Here is a 16,492-nt window from a genome sequence, read left to right on the forward strand (position 1 = left end):
AAGGTGGAGCACGGAAATAAATGTTGTGTTTGAACTTGTAACTGTGTCATCAAGTCAGAAGAATCACGCACATAAGAAGGCAGCGATTTGACCATTGGTGCCAAAAATTTGTCAACAAAAATGGACAGAGGCTCAAGTAATGAGCCTCTTGTAGACACAATTGGTCGACCTGGAGGCTTTGACAACGTTTTATGGATCTTAGGCAATAGATATAATACAGGCATCTTGGGAAAATCTACAGTAAGAAATCTTTGCTCCTTATGTGTAATCCAGAATCTCTGAGTAGCTGTTTGAATCAGTGAATCAACCTCAGCTTTAACTTCCAAAGTAGGATCTTCTGTCAATTTTAAATAATAATCTGAATCACTAAGCTGCCGAATGGCCTCTGCCTGATAATCTGCCACGTCCATCACTACTACTGCTCCACCTTTGTCTGCAGATTTAATGATGACAGATGGATGATGTTGCAAATTTGTTAATGCTTGTCGTTCCGTATATGACAAATTGAATGCATTATCACCATGCATGGAATTCTCTAAGGAGTGCAAATCTTTAATCACTAGGTCTCTAAATGTGGCAATTGATGGATCCATAGACCCAGGTGGACACCATTTGGATCTTGGAACAACAATGGAAACATCAGTCCCAGAATAAGAAGTATTAGAAAAATAAACACGTAAACAAAGTTGTCTGATAAACTTATGTATGTATGTTTCAATGTCAAACAAATCCAAACCGCGAGACGGCACAAAGGATAACCCTTTCTCTAACAATGAAACCTGAGCATGAGTCAGGGTCACTGAAGATAGGTTGACAACTGTACCATCATTCAATCCCATTCCTGTTGAGATCGTGTTACAGTTCGATTCGATTTGGGGTTGCTGTTCGCCTTGCCCCCTTTGTTTCCAGATTTGTAGTTTTTTGAATCCTGAAATCTAACTCTTCTATTGTTTGATTGGTTATTACCACTCATGCCTTCTTCTCCCGATGAATCAGATGAAGAGGAATCGGATCCTTCAAACGTTTTTCTTTGATTTCTGTATTTCTTGTAATTAGGTTGCATCCAAAAATATACTAATCCTTTTGCATAATCTTTCTCGTCCCGAACAAATTTTTCAAGTTTGGTTTGTTTAACTTGTTCACTGAACAATTCTATGGTCTTATCTGTTTCTACTGCTTTATTAGTGAAATCTTGAACAACCACGTCATTTTTTATCGTGTCTAACAATTGTGTGATCTTAATATTAATGGCTTGTGCTGTAATTTTAGCTTGTTCAATAATTGCAAGCATAAGGTCTAATGAGCCTTTATTTAAAATGCTATTCCACTTCTGTAGGAAAATTTGATCTTCTGTATATAATAATGGCTCCTTCCTAATGCGTAGACCACGCGGAATTCTCTGAACCCGACAATATTCTATCAACGTCTGTCCGTGCATTTCAGTGCGTACAAGCCGTTTTTTCAAATTAAGGACCTGAGTCCTTAATAATAATTTGATTTAGTTTTTTAGATTTCTTTAGTGGTGGATTATCACAGCATAAAAAAATAAATAACTTTTTTCATATATAATAAGAAAGTAATGACTTTGCAGCATGATGACAATAAATGATTACAAATAACTAACTGCTTCAGTGACCGATCACGGCTTGCGGCCCATTGAGTGGCGAGAGGCCGCAGAGTGAAACTTTGAGGCAATCATTGATGATATTGTCATCTGCTAGCATATAAGTTGTTTATTGAAAATAATTTTTGGTATATGGGATTTGTATCCTTTTTCCTCTCTTTTCTGTTGTATTGATTATTAATTGGAGAGGTTTTTTGCTTCTTTGTAGGGTTAAAAGAATGCCACTCCCACAGCTGTATATTCTTAGAGGGCATATACCTTTTTAATTAAAACCACAATCAAAGAAAAATATCTACTGACAATTTTGCACTGTATTTGTCTGGAGAAGAATTATGGAAAATTTAGAATTGCATTTCATAGTAATTAAAACTTTTTTTTTTTTTTTTTTGCAAAGCATAAAAACAAATACAAGGGGCTAAATGTACTAAAGGTTTACAATTTTGGGCCTGGTTTACTTTGCTTTTTTCCCCAGAGGCACAGTTTGGGGGGAAAGCCTTAAAGGTCAATTTTAAAAGCCCTACATGCGCCAAAGCCTGGAGATATGCACGTTTCAGGCCAGTGTGTGCTGCACGGATTTTAAGAAGGTGCCAGAGTATCCACATATCTCCTTGTTCTCGCACAAATCAAAAAGTTTAAAAAAGGTGCTGGGACTGGTGTGGTCTGAGTGGAGTATGAGCGGGACATGGGTGTCCCTAGAAGGTCACTTGAAATGTGCACACCAGGGTTCCCTACCCTGTAATTTACTCCTGCTATAGATGTCATGTAAATTATAAAATAAAAAAATCATGACAAGTTGGTGGGATTTGAAGAGTCAGGGCTAATAGGGTAAAAGGGGGGAAGGTTAATTAGGGGGGTTAGGAAGTTAGAAGCCTTTATATGGGTAAACTGGGAATGGACTGGGGAAATTGGTAATTGTGTCAGCATGTGTATCTAATAAAATTGTCCCACTTATGTGGTAGAGCTTGCATTTCGCACACAAGCACATGTCCATACAAAATTGTGCGCACATGTACGTGCATACTGCCCATTTTATATCGTACACACATATATGCATGTATGTTATAAAATGACCATGTCCATTCACGTGAGCCACCATACGCACATACATGTATGCTTGAGCAGCTGTTTAAAAGTTATCATCTTAATTTTTACTATTTACGGCCAACAGTCTTTAACTGGAACAAAAAGTTGTTACTGTGGCACAAAGAAGAAGGCAAGTGAAACATATGGGGGCAAGTCCACAAAATCTTTGCATACACAGTTTCTACCAAATATATGTAAACAGGAGCCTATCACTTACATTTTTTTAAAATTAGTAATTGTTTCTTGAAGCCTACTGTCGGAGAACCGGCAGCCAGGATTGGTCTCTGGAGATAGCCCTCGGCCAATGCAAAGGCCTGTTTGGACCACGGGTATGCGTGAGACCCTGTGCCACGACATGACCAACGCAACCCTGAGGCTCGCCATTGTCCACTATCCTGATGGGTTAACGAATTCAAACATGGGCTAGGCAATTTTAAAGATCCACTGAAGACCGGAGCCAAGACTGTAGTTGCACCAAGCTGGAACTGAAGACTTAAATAGAGCCAAGATGGAGATTTGGGATATGCAGGAGAATAAAATGTGTTTTTGGTTTGTTTTTGGGAGGTTTTTTTTCTACAAATTTTGTTTTGTGTATTGTTTGATTTGTTTTCATGCATGAGAGAAAAGCGAAGCAAACAATTTAAAAAAACCCAAATCATGGCAAAAAAACAAAAACGATGCCTCCCAGGCCTCCCGCCCGCCCGCCCAAAAAAGAACTTGGGGCCAGGATCCTCCTTGCGCCCATTTACTCTGGCACAACCCCAACGGATGGCATCATTTGGCTTGCAAGTACTGAAGAAAAAAGAAGATGAAGAAGAGGCTCTGAGACCCTGGATGGAAGCCCCAGCATCGGGCCTGGGTCCAGGCTTAGGCCCTGGCGATGGGACCCGAAATCCGTGTTGGGTCTTGGCGTCAGGCTTAGGTCCAGTCCCTGGCCTAGGCTGAGGCCCTGGTGTCGGGACATGGCCTCCTGCCCAGATTGTGGTGTTCGGGCTAAGTCCCAGCATCTGGGTCAGGTCTCGGTGTTGGGCCAGTGTCTGGGCTTAGACCCTATCATCAGGAGCTGTTCTTCGCCGGATACCCGACGGATAAGATAAGGTTTTTTTTATATGTTATTTAATTTTTGGGGGTCTCAGCCAAGGCCCCGGCATTAGCCCATACCTCTGCTAGGACTTGGCCTATGCCCTAGGTGAGGCCCCAGCTTCTGGCCTAGACCTAAGCCCTAATCATTAATTAAAAATGAAATGAATTAGCTTTATTCGTCGTGCTTTACAGTTTCATTTTAAACAAATGCACATTCCTACTGGAGATGCGGGAGCAGGATCGAGGTAGAAGACCGTAGCACGCTGAAAACGGAGATCCAGGCGAAGATGATGAACCAGATGAAGACTGATGACAAGGTCCAGACAATGACAAGGAGCCAGGTGATGGCTGAATACAAGGATCCAGGCGAGGATCCAAAGACTGAGGACAGGGATCTAGATAAAGACGAAGAGCCAGGTGATGTCCAAAGGCAAGGACCATGTGTACAATGAAGACCAGGATGGACTGCAGGCTGGAACAAGTTCTCTGAAGACCAGGAATAGGACTCAAGAACAAGGAATTCAGGAACTCGGAACTCTGGAATTCGGAACAAGACTCTAAAACCAAGAGGACTCTGAAGACTTAATCCAGTGAAGATGGACCCAGGACAGACAAGATCATAGGAGACCACAAGATCAATGACCACAAGAGACCAGGACAAGAGACCAGGAGACCTTGAGAAGGCCCTGAAACAGAGACTGAAGAGTTATTTTATAGGGAAATATAGGATGACATCATTCAAGGGAGCCATAGGCGTCTCCCACCTCAGGCCCTTTAAGAGATGTAGAGATGTGTGCCCATGCGCTTAGAGGACAGTGTAAGGGAGGAATGTCAGCAATGTATAGCTGCATGCATGACCAGCGGCAACCTCTCATGCTGCGAGAGGCAGCAGCACAGGTCAGGTTGCCCACAAGTCTTCAAAGGCCTGTCAGTGCATCACCTGCAGGAGGACAGGGTAGCTCTTGGATCTTTAATTGGCTTGCTGGTGTACCACGAGCAGGAGGATTGGGGGTGCAGTGGTTACTGGATCATCATGATGGTGTCTGGCAGGAGTAAAGATTAGGAGAGGAGGTAGAGGCCACAACTGCATCCCTTCTGCTGCTTTTCCTTTCTTTCATCTTCTAATTTTTCTTGAAAATTTTTCTAAAATGAGGAAAAAAGCTAAGTAGATTATGATAACGATTATGAAGAACATAAGAACATGAGCATTGCCATGCTGGGTCAGATCAAGGTCCATCAAATCTAGCATCCTATCTCCGACAGTGGCCATTCCAGGTCACAAGCACATAAAATAGATCTATATACTGTTACTAACTCCCAGAGATAGCAATAACTTTTTTAGTCTATCTGTCTAATACAGCTCCATGAACTTGTCCAAACCTCTTTTAACCCACACTATGCTAGTGACCTTGATCACATTCTTTGACAGCAGATTCTACAGCTTCAAATAATGAAAGTGTTTTCTATGATTTCTTTTGAATCTGCTGGTTATTAGTTTCATGGAGGTTCCCTTGTTTTAGTACTAATGGAAAGGTTAAAAAATTATTTTATTTACCCATTTCACCAAACTTATCTACATATCTATCTATCTATCTATCTATCTATCTATCTATCTATCTATCTATCTATCTATCTATCTATCTCTCTGTATATAAAAGCTAATAAATAAATAAATATATAATATGGGCCAGATTTTGTAATGTACGTGCGGGTGTAGATTTGTGTGCACAACCCAGCGCGCACAAATCTACGCCCGATTTTATAACATGCGCTTGCAGCCACGCGCATATTATAAAATCCGGGGTCGGCACGTGCAAGGGGGTGCACACTTGTGCACCTTGCATGCGCCGAGCCCTAGGGGAGCCCCGATGGCTTTCCCCATTCCCTCCGAGGCCACTCTGAATTTGGAGCGGCCTCGGAGGGAACTTTCCTTCCGTCCCCCCACCTTCCCCTCCCTTCCCCTATCTAACCTGCCCCCCATCCCTATCTAAATCCCCCCCCCCACCTTTGTTGGATTACTTATGCCTGCCTCTGGGCAGGCGTAGGTTGTGTGCGCTGGCCGAGTGCCGGCACACGATCCCTGAGACCAGCAGCAGTGGTGAGGCCTCTGGCCACGCCATGCCCTGCCCCTCCCCACCCAAGCCCCCCCATTTTTTCAAGCCCCGGGACATACGCACTTCCTGGGGCTTGTGCGCATGCCATGCCTATGCAAAATAGGTTTGGCGTGCTGGAGGGGTCTTAAAGGTTACGCTCATATTTACGCGCGTAACCCATTTAAAATCTGCCCCATATATTCTGCATATATATATATATATCTATGTATGCTGCATATATAGATATATAGTCAAGTAAAAAAAGGGCAGAAAAAACTTTTATATAAATAGTTCCCACCTAATACACAAGTATATAGTTACTAAAGAGGGAACAAATAGCACACAAAAATATCTATAATAGAAAATTTTAAATTTTATTATAGTAAATCTCACGACAATAGTAAAAATAAAATACACCCACTAAAATATTCACATAAAAATTCCTTAGTACAAAATATAATGTCCATATAAATCTCAAAAAGTCAAATCCATATATATAGCAATAAAGGAATGTACTCTCATATGTAATTAGCGACAAGCAGTGCTTCTGTGCACATCAATCTTATTATTGATTGAAGAAACATACGGCTCGATACTGTAAGGCCGCGGTAGAAACAGTGCGGCAGTGTCAGGCGCACCCTTCCTCCCCGCACGCACAGTTCTCTTGACCTAGCGCCTGATACTCTCTTCTAATTGCATGCAAATGCATGCCGCGGCTGTGAAGCGTTAGGGAAGGGTTATGCCCGCGCAACCCATTTTACTGTATAGGCGCTTAATACAGCGCCTATACAGTAACCTGGGTGCGCTGGTACCTGTCATTTCAAATGACATTTGAAATGACAGGCACCAGGAAGTGTAAAAAACAAAATTTTTAAATACCTTTCGGAGGGCCGCGTGGGTCCAGGCGGCCGGCGGGCGGCGGGATCCGGGGGGCGGGTGGTCGCATGTTAAATCTAGGCCGCGGGCGGGTGGACGCGCGTTAGTTTCAGGCGGCGGGAGCAGGGGGGCGGGTGGTCGCGTGTTAAATCTAGGCCGGGTCGCACAGACGCGCATTCATCCAGGCGGAGGAGCCGGCGGCGAGCTGCCGGCTCCTCCGCCTGGATGAATGAATGCGCGCCTGTGCGACCCCTGCGATTCGGTGCTCAAGGCAGTCACATGCCGTGACGTCGGGCGTCGTGACGTCACGCATTCATCCAGGCGGAGGAGCCGGCGGCGAAAGCCGCCGGCTCCTCCGCCTGGATGAATGAATGCGCGCCTGTGCGACCCCTGCGATTCGGTGCTCAAGGCAGTCACATGCCGTGACGTCGGGCATCGTGACGTCACACCTTGAGCGCCGAATCGCAGGGGTCGCACAGGCGCGCATTCATTCATCCAGGCGGAGGAGCCGGCAGCTTCGCCGCCGGCTCCTCCGCCTGGATGAATGCGCGTCTGTGCGACCCGGCCTAGATTTAACATGCGACCACCCGCCCCCCGGCCGTCTGAAACTAACGCGCGTCTACCCGCCCCCGCCGCCGCCGCCTGGAACAGGCGCCCACCCGCCCGCGGCCTAGATTTAACACGCGACCACCCGCCCCCCAGCTCCCGCCACCGGCCGCCTGGACCCACGCGGCCCTCTAACAGGTATTTAAAAATTTTTATTTTTTTTTCTGACAGGTTTTATGTGTCCCACAGCATTACATTTTCTCGATCATCTCTGTATCGCTTTTTTTTTTTATTGTGTTTTATTGTTTTTGAGTATCTTAAGCGGTGTCGATGGATTTGTTACTAGACTCACAGTCCTAACACCTACTAGGGGGAGGCGGTAAACTAACATGTTAAGGCCGCGGCAAAACAGCGGGTTACTAAGGAGATAATATCAGCGCCCGTTACAGTATCGGAGGGGAATAGCTAATTCCTTAGCTATTCCCCTCCGATACTGTAACGGGCGCTGATATTTACACATCATATACATGCTGCGTGCGGAAAGGGTTATGTGTCTATTTTACGAAGCGCTAAGGACGCGTGAAACTGGAGACTGTATCGCTGGATCGCCTTACTCGTCTGTATTGTGCGCTCCCAGCACGTTACAGACGGGGAATCTGTAACCGCACGTTACTGTATCGACCTGATAGTTGGTTTTCATAAAATGGATTTATAATAGAGAACATAAGAACCTTCAAGTTATTCTTTTAGCTCCAATCACTTCTATAATAACAAAGAGCCTTCAAACTTATTCTTCTATTCTTGACACGAAGGCCTTGATGTTTCTATGCATAGCAACTTCATCAGGGGAGAGTGACAACGGTTCAAATGATTGTGGCCATATCAATAGTTGCTCAATAGAGAATTTCAGTTTCTAATAACATATGGAAAGTTCAGATCAATTCACATTTCCAAGCCTTCCTTATTCTTGATGGCAATTCTTTTCAATTCATTTCAATTCTTTTTTTGTCACCAAACTGCACCCTAGGGGTGTGCATTCATTCCCTACGAATCTGGAATCTGCAATGTACAGGGCCTTATTCGTTATATTCGTGGGAAAGTGAAACGTATCGCGATTCCCCACGAATACAACGAATCTTCGCCAAATTATTCGGCTGCCTAGGAGCCAATTTAAACAAACCCCCCACCCTCCTGACTCCCCCCAAGACTTACCAAAACTCCCTGGTGGTCCAGTGGGGGGTCCGAGAGCCCTCCCCTGCACTCACAAACTCGGCTGCCGGTTTCAAAATGGTGCAGACAGCCTTTGACCTACTATGTCACAGGGGCTACCGGTGCCATTGGTCAGCCCCTGTCACATGGCCATCGGCGCCATCTTGTGCTCCTACCATGTGACGGGGACTGACCAATGGCACCGGTAGCCCCTGTGACATAGTAAGGGCAAAGGCTATTGGCGCAATTTTAAATACTGGCAGCCGACGACCCGAGTGTAGGAGATCACTCCCGGACCTGCCCAAAATCGGCAGCCTTGCGCGCGCTGATCCAGGATTTTATAAGATACGCGCGGCTATGCGCGTATCTTATAAAATCCAGCGTACTTTTGTTCGCGCCTGCTGCGTGAACAAAAGTACGCAATCGCGCTCTTTTTTAAAATCTACCCCTATATCACCCCACTCACCTTTATCTACATGGTTTTTTTTTACAAACATTTCTAAAATATTGGTATGGCAAGACTTCCAATTTTTAAAACATGTTGATTGTTCTCCATTAAGCCATATCTATCTATATGGCCAGTGATTTTACTTTTAAAAATAGCTTCTACCATTTTGTCCAGCACTGACAGGCTCACCAGTGAATAGTTTCCTAGATTACCCTTGGAGCCCTTTTTAAAAATTGAGATCACATTGGCCACCTTCCATTTTTCAGGAATTGTGGCTGTTTTAAATGATAGCTTATAGTTTACTGGTAACAGGTTAGCAATTTTGAGGTTGATTTTCAAAGGGTTTAGGCTCCTGGGGGACAATTTTCAAAGAGTTTAGGATCCTAACTTTTGGAGTTAGGCTCCCAAATTAATCCTTTTGAAAATTTACTATGGTTGAGTCCCTAAATTTAGGCTCATAGTTTCATTAGGGTCTAAAATTTAGGACCTAAAAAGCCGGTGGCTCTGGGGTGGAATTAGGGTGCGGAAACAAAGTTAGGAGCTTAGCACTGATTTTCAGAGCTAGGCACCTAATTTAGCATCTTAAATCTATTCAAATAAATAGGCTTCTAAATTAGTAATGCTAACTTTTAGGCCCCTACATTTATGTGAATTTTCAAATGAAAATTTAGTCATCCAAGGCCTCGCACTGTCACATTCACACATGTTCCCTGGCACACAAACTCTGACTCATCTGTCCAGTCTCACTCATATACATGCTCAGTCTTAAGCACACTCACACTTGCTGTCATTATCTCCCTTGCACACATACTCAGTGACACCACTTGCACTCTAACACTCATACATGCTGACATACAAACCCTCACTGCCTCATACATTCAGTCCTGCTCACTTATGTTTGCTTTTCTCCTCTTATGTCTGTGAATAAGTGAAACAAACATTTTTACTTACATTGGTGGTCATGGAAAATCCAGGCAGGCCCCAAGGGAGGAGAGAGAGTCTGAGTGGGTTTTTGAGGGGGGGGGGGGTGACCATTTGGTGTGGGTAGGCCTCAGATCTGTTAAGCCCTGAAGCTGTTTGTTTTTATATGTATTTTTGCTTCAGCATGAGAATGAAAGTAGCTTGCCGCAGTGAGAACTGCGAGGCAGTGGCAGGAAGTGTGCTGGCTACCTCACGCTGGCAAAAACAGAAGTGGGGCAGGTGCGAATGGAGGTGGTGGGAGTGTTTCCTGCTGCCATGGTTTTGATGGGGGATAGGATAGGTGCGTCGAGTAGGCCCATGGAACCGGGGCTGCGGCCGCGGGGAAATACAAAAGCTGCACTAAGCCCGGAGGGTCTCAGGGCCGGCTTCCGCTCTCCGAGAAATGTCACATGGCTGGTATTGGTCACCGCGATACAGCAATCTGCCCCTGGTCCTGACTCTTCTCTCCACCCAAGGCCCAGGAAGGAGATTCACCTGAACTGCATTACTTCTCTTCCTAGAGCCCTTGGGGAAGTTTCTTTGGTCATATTTATTCTCTTTCTCCTCCCAGAATGAAAATCTTTTTCCTGTGCTGATTCTCTTCTTCCTTTTGGTGCCTGGAGAGAGCCCCTCCTGGCCTGCACTGATTCTCTTTCTCCTCCTGGGGTTTTTCATTGTAAACATTCAAGTTCACAGTGTCAAGCCAGCATTTAATGTGCTTATGTTAAGTTTATTCTTTAAATAATGCAATTCTATTTAGATTCACATGGAGAAAGGAGTCATTTTTACTTGAGATTCTTTTAATCACATGCAGGAAAACCAAATCCCATGGTATACATACAGCATACTATTACCACAATGGCAGCACCCTCGGGACACTCATTGGGACAACAGGATGGCCACCATGGCCTGAGATACCTACTGAAAGAAGAGGACTTAGAAACGCAAGACATATATCAGAAATTGTTGTGCAAACTACAGACTCTACTGAGAGAGGTGGAAATGTGTGTTTCTCAAACAGATGAGTAAGTACGGCCTATAATTTTAATAAACTGAGCTTTTATATAATGTGAATAAGTCTGCTAATCTTCAGGGATTCTGTTTCTTAATGCAGCTGTACAGCCGCATCTTTATTGCTTCCCTTCCTGAGTTTTCATAAGTTTGCATGGCTAGAAGTGGTTGTTGGTCATTCGTTCAAAAACTATGCTGTACAGTATATTTTCAAAGTAGTAAATTGTGCTGACACTTTGTTTAAATAAAAGGCACTTGTCTTCATGAAAATCTAAATTATTATTAATAATGTGAATGTTTAATATAGAAGGCAGAATAAATTCATGGACCATGGAAGGGCTAGAGGGCATAAGAGTTTGTGAGAAGTTCTTGTCATGTTTCCTAGAATAAGTGGATTTTCTAGTGGGACTTGAAAGAGGAGGGATTTGAAGGTCTATAAAATTTCAATCAAGAGTAAGTTAAAACAAACCCTCCAAAACCTAGATCTGAGAGACAAGGTTACCAATAATACTTAGAATTTTTATAGTGCCGCTTGGATGTATGCAGCACTGTTCAATGGTGATAAGAATTTGGATACAATAAATCCCTACGCGCAAAGAGCTTACAATCTAAGGCATGGATTCTCTAAGGTCGCAGACCTTAGAGAATCCAACGGTAGCAGGGGGTGGGCTTGCGAAAGCCAGCAGCCATCGCACCACTGCGGTGCGCTCGCTGCTGGCTTTCGCACCGAATAAGTACACCATAAAAGGTGTAGTTATTTGGTGCGAAACTGGCGGCGATAAGGGTCCTTACCTTTCGCCGCCAGCAATGTGTCCACAGCGTCGGCCCCGGTGCCACCCCGACTCCTCCTCTTCTGGGGTCGACTCCGCCCCGACTCTGCCCCGAGCTAGCTATCGCACATGAAAAGGGACTTTTCGCGTGCGATACGCTTTGAAAATGACCCCTTAAGTGCATACCTGAGGCCTGAGGCCCAAGGTCACAAGGAGAAGTAGGATTTGAAAGCTGGCTTCCTAGCCCATTGCATTAATTGCTAGACCACTCTTCTTCCCACAAGACAAAAAACTTGAAGCAACAGTGAGCAGAAAACATTTAAGGGGCTGGTGTAGTAACTGGCATTAGCATTAATACCTGTACTTAAGGCCTGGTAACAATGTTTTTAGCTAATGCCCATACACTGGTAATACATGTTAATTGCATGCTGATTAGAATTACTGATGGATTCCCTAATGATTATTTATTTCTGTATTTATTTATGAACATTAGATATTCCGCTTTTTTGCCAGGTTTGGTCTCAAAGCAGATCACATAAATTAAGACTAACAAACATGCAAATGAGGGCATGCTAATGTAAGAGGGCAATTTCCAAAACCATTTACGCCTGTAACTCACTTGTCTGAAAATTGCTATCCCTCAGTAAAGCATAAAATACACGTGGGGTCCCACAGCATGTGCACCTTGGGCTGCTTTTAGAGGAGGTATTGATGGGGGAGGGGGGGGGGAATAACGTATGTAGATTGCATTTTCATCTCCACGCATGTTATGTTTTTGTGGCACAGAGCGGGTGTAAACGTCTGAGGGTACTTGGTAACGGTGGCAAGTTTGAAAGTAGAAGTATGCACCAAGGAGGGGTGGACTTGCCAACAGGCAGATTAAGCCGTTTCCTACCGTTCTGCCTCTGTACATTCAAGCCTGTGGCACATTGTGGCAGAAGAGGCAGCTCCGGCGGCCACTCCTGCACAGCTGCGTCATCACAGAGGCTAGCCACGGCCCTCTCCTTCCCGGGCTGGCTGCAACTTTGGGGGTGGGGGAGGATGGAGGGTAGCCAGCTATCCACGGCTGAAGGCAGCAGGAGGGATAAATCCACTGTTAGACCTGCATACTTTCCTATTGAAAACTGGTGCAAGATCCTAAGGTAAAAAAAAAAACACTTGTGGACTTTTGTTCCAATGCGGACAGTTTGAAAATTGCCCCCTAAATGATTATAATGCCCGCATTACTATTGGGGTTAATGTCTGTGAGTTTTAACACAGACCATGTGATACTGGAAAATTAACGATACCTTCCGCCGTGTAGTTAATTTATTAATGACCAAACTTCCCTCCTTCCTCCCTATAATCACAGAAGGGCCTCCAGGCCCAAGCCTCCTCCTCTTCTCCCCCCTGAAATACCAGAAGTGTTCTAGGCCTGAAATCCTATTCCACTTACCTAAAGGTTCTTTAGACATCTTCATAGGCAGGAGGGAGCCACAAATGTCGGGTCAGTGTCAGCAACAGCCATTTTGAATTTGGTGGGTTCATTACTGCCAGCAAAGATTTCTCATGGACCTTTGAGGGGTTGGGGGTGAGTTGGTCCTGGAGGAACGTCAGTGATTTGGGGGCAGAAGGAGGGAGTCAGAGTCAGAAACTGTGTTACTTTGTGAGGAGGAACGTGCATGTGTGTGTATGGTAGGAGGGGGAAGTCAAGGGCTGGTTCTTCACCCTAACTAGCTTTTTCATTTCAGGTTGGCTCTCATGGGTAAGACTGAGCTAACCAATGGAGCAGTGTTAACATAGCCACACTCGTTTTAATGCTGCCGTGTTGTGCATCCGGTGAGCTTACTATTTCAGGACATGTCACACTTTAACAGCAGCATTAAATTAGTTGGACAATGCACATTATCCACCTCTTTTATCCTGGGTTAGTACATAGACCCCCTAAGAGAGAGGTATGCACAGTATGGAAGGAGATGTATCTAGAGGTAAGGTTTTAATGAGGCAATGTGACGAATGGGTAGAAAGAATATGATGTGCTTGCTACATATTGAGCAGAATGAAAGGTGTCAAAGAGAGGAGCCAGAGAAGATAAGGTTATAGCACTTTGACGTAGATGAGAAAATAATTTTTTGATCAATGACAGAACAAAGAAGGGATAGAGGTTGCCTCTTTTGTGAAGAAAAATATTGACAAGATTTGGTATGAAAATAGTAGCTGTGATTAGAGCACTTTTGTGAAATAAAAGTAAAGCAATGTTAACTTCAAGCAGTCGTGCTGCTGTACATCATAGGGCTTTCTATCTTTTGAAAGGAAGATTTGCTCACAAGTTCAATGTTTTGTAGCTTGTGGCTATTAAAATGCCATTCATCTCTTGTGTATGCTGAAGTTCATAATCCTAACATCTTGAACACCTTTTCATATCAAATGCAACAGTCCGTATGCTTGTGGGCCATACATTTGAAAAATATAACTAATGGCTTTAGAAAAGTCTTTTATAATATGTTTTTCTTCCATTAAACGAGGCTGTATACCAAACTGACAATGCAATTTATTTATTTTTTTTTTTTAAAAGAAAGCAGAGATATCATTTCTTATGTGCACATCTTTTGCAGCCTCAAAGAATTAAATTTTTCATCTTTCTCCCTGGTGGGCTATTAGACTGCTGCCAAACTTTAATTGTTTTGGAGAGAAGCGCTGCTGTACAGGAAGCCAGATTCCCAAGGGGCATGCTTAAAAGATCCGAACAGGAAAGGCAGGGAAGATGGAAGCCAGAACCGGCAGGGTGTGGGCAGCTGTTCGATTGCACAATGAAATTATTGGTAACAGAGTTAGGGTGGGAACAATTAGAACCTACAACTTATGACTGTGCTTTAGTACATATATTCGGTTCTTCTGGTTTATGTTCTTATGTTTATTCTGACCATATGATGGCTTCTGCCCTGTGTCACCTATTCATAATGGGCACTTCCTAGACTTTTCTAAACACAGCAAATATAGCAGAGATTTTGATGCTGAAAATATTTCCATGGTTATGGTGCAAGAACATTTTCAGTAAAGAGTGGTTGCCAAAGTAGGTTAAAAATGTGTTTTGGATCATATCTGATAAATGATGGATGGAAAAAGCTAGGCCATTGATGTTAGTTATATCAGTTAAAACTCACTGTAATAAGAAAACCGATGAAAGAATTTGTAGCAGAAAACATGGAGAAAAGGGATTTAAAAAAATGTTATTTCTGCGTTTCCATTTTTAACCTTAAATCTTTATATACTAGTAAGCTGCTTTTCTAGTTAAATGAAAGAATGACTGAGCTCAAATATTACATTCATCTGGTGCAGCTGTAGGCTTTTAATGCTTCCTTGTCCGAGACATGTAAATGTGCTTTTTTCTATTCTTTTTTAGTATTTTCCAGTGGCTTTCTGCTTCTGCTGATAATTATCTTCCCTTCCGCAAGATGTTGAAATTTTGGCTTTTTAATTCTGCTTTTTTTTTATAATTTATGTTTTATGGTGTTTGTTGTTCTACAGATTTTTATTGCTTGATAGTGCATATGTTCTCGTTTTCAAGATCTGCACTGTTGATATTTTATATTGTGATGTTGTATGTTATTCAATTACTGTATTTGTTTATCTATGTTATTATTTATTGTTTTGATTGTTTTTTTTATGCTCTGATATTGTTTTTAAATTGTATTGTTCTTTTATTTATGATTGTGCCCCACCTTGAGCTTTGTGGATATGGTAGACTATCAGAATAGATTTGAATTTAATTGAATATTTGATTTAGTAAACAATTTGTCACAAAAGCTGGAATTTGGAGAGATCAATTCTAGAGCAGGGCAGGACCACAGGGCTGGAATGAGGTTGGTTTTCTGCCTAGCCAGCCTCCTCCCACACAGGTTAAGCCCTTGGGTTCTGGGGATCAGTAGGACTTGGCTGCAGTAGCTGAACAACATGGTTGGCTGGACACTGGGCAAGGCTGGGCAGACTGGTGCAAGGCTGGGATCTGGAACTGAGGGTAGGTACAGACTTTACTGGTTGCTGAACTGGAGCTGAGTGCAAGTGCAGGCAGGACTGGGTAGTGAACTAGAGCTGAGTGTAGGTGGAGACAGGACTGGTTACTGAACTGAAGCTGAGTGCAAGTGCAGGCAGGGCTGGATAGTGAACTGGAACTGGGTGCAGGACCAGACAGGACTGGACTAGACAGAGACAAGGCTGGACTGGAGCTGAATACAGGGGCAGACAGGACTAGATACTGAACTGGAGCTGACTGCAAGTGTAGGCAGGACTGGATAGTGAACTGGAACTGGGTGCAGATATAGACAGGACTGGACTGGACAAGGCAGCATTACAGAAGGCCCAGCAGCCACTAGGCAAGAGGCCCTGGAGGGCACTAGGTAAAGTAAGGCTTGTGTAGGTTACAGAGCAGGAAGGCCTATAGGCCTCATGGTAAAGCAAGGCCTGGATAGGCCACAAGGCAAGGAGCAGGGAGGCCCATAAGCCACAGGTAAGGCACTAGGAGCTAGAAGACCCAAAGGCCATAAGGCAGGGAAACAGTGGCCAGGTCAGAGAGCCAAAAGTGACTCCAACTAGGTTCTGACAAGGCAGTGTTAAATGAGGCTGAAGCTTAGGTGTGGTGCAGGCAGCAAGGTGGAGCTTGGCAAGGCTGGAACTGATGCTCACTGAGGGCCCCTGGGGGAGAGGAGGTTGCACCACAGGCTGAGTCAGATGGCTAGTGAGTAGATGGCTCAGGTGGCTTGGAACAGAGTTCGCTGGAGGCCTCTATGGGTAGGGAGGTGTCATAGTAGTC

General features: G+C 44.0%; 1 protein-coding gene across 1 annotated transcript in view; it reads left to right on the forward strand.

Moving 5' to 3' along the window:
* The window catches only part of PREX2 (phosphatidylinositol-3,4,5-trisphosphate dependent Rac exchange factor 2), a 922,406-nt gene that overhangs the window by 476,617 nt on the left and 429,297 nt on the right, over nt 1-16,492 (forward strand). Inside the window, exon 25 of the mRNA XM_029591436.1 lies at nt 10,737-10,947. Within this exon, the coding sequence (XP_029447296.1) occupies nt 10,737-10,947 (211 nt within the window). The remainder of the gene's footprint in view (nt 1-10,736; nt 10,948-16,492) is intronic.

This window comes from Rhinatrema bivittatum, chromosome 2, assembly GCF_901001135.1.
Source record: "Rhinatrema bivittatum chromosome 2, aRhiBiv1.1, whole genome shotgun sequence".
In the NCBI taxonomy this organism is placed as follows: Eukaryota; Metazoa; Chordata; class Amphibia; order Gymnophiona; family Rhinatrematidae; genus Rhinatrema; species Rhinatrema bivittatum.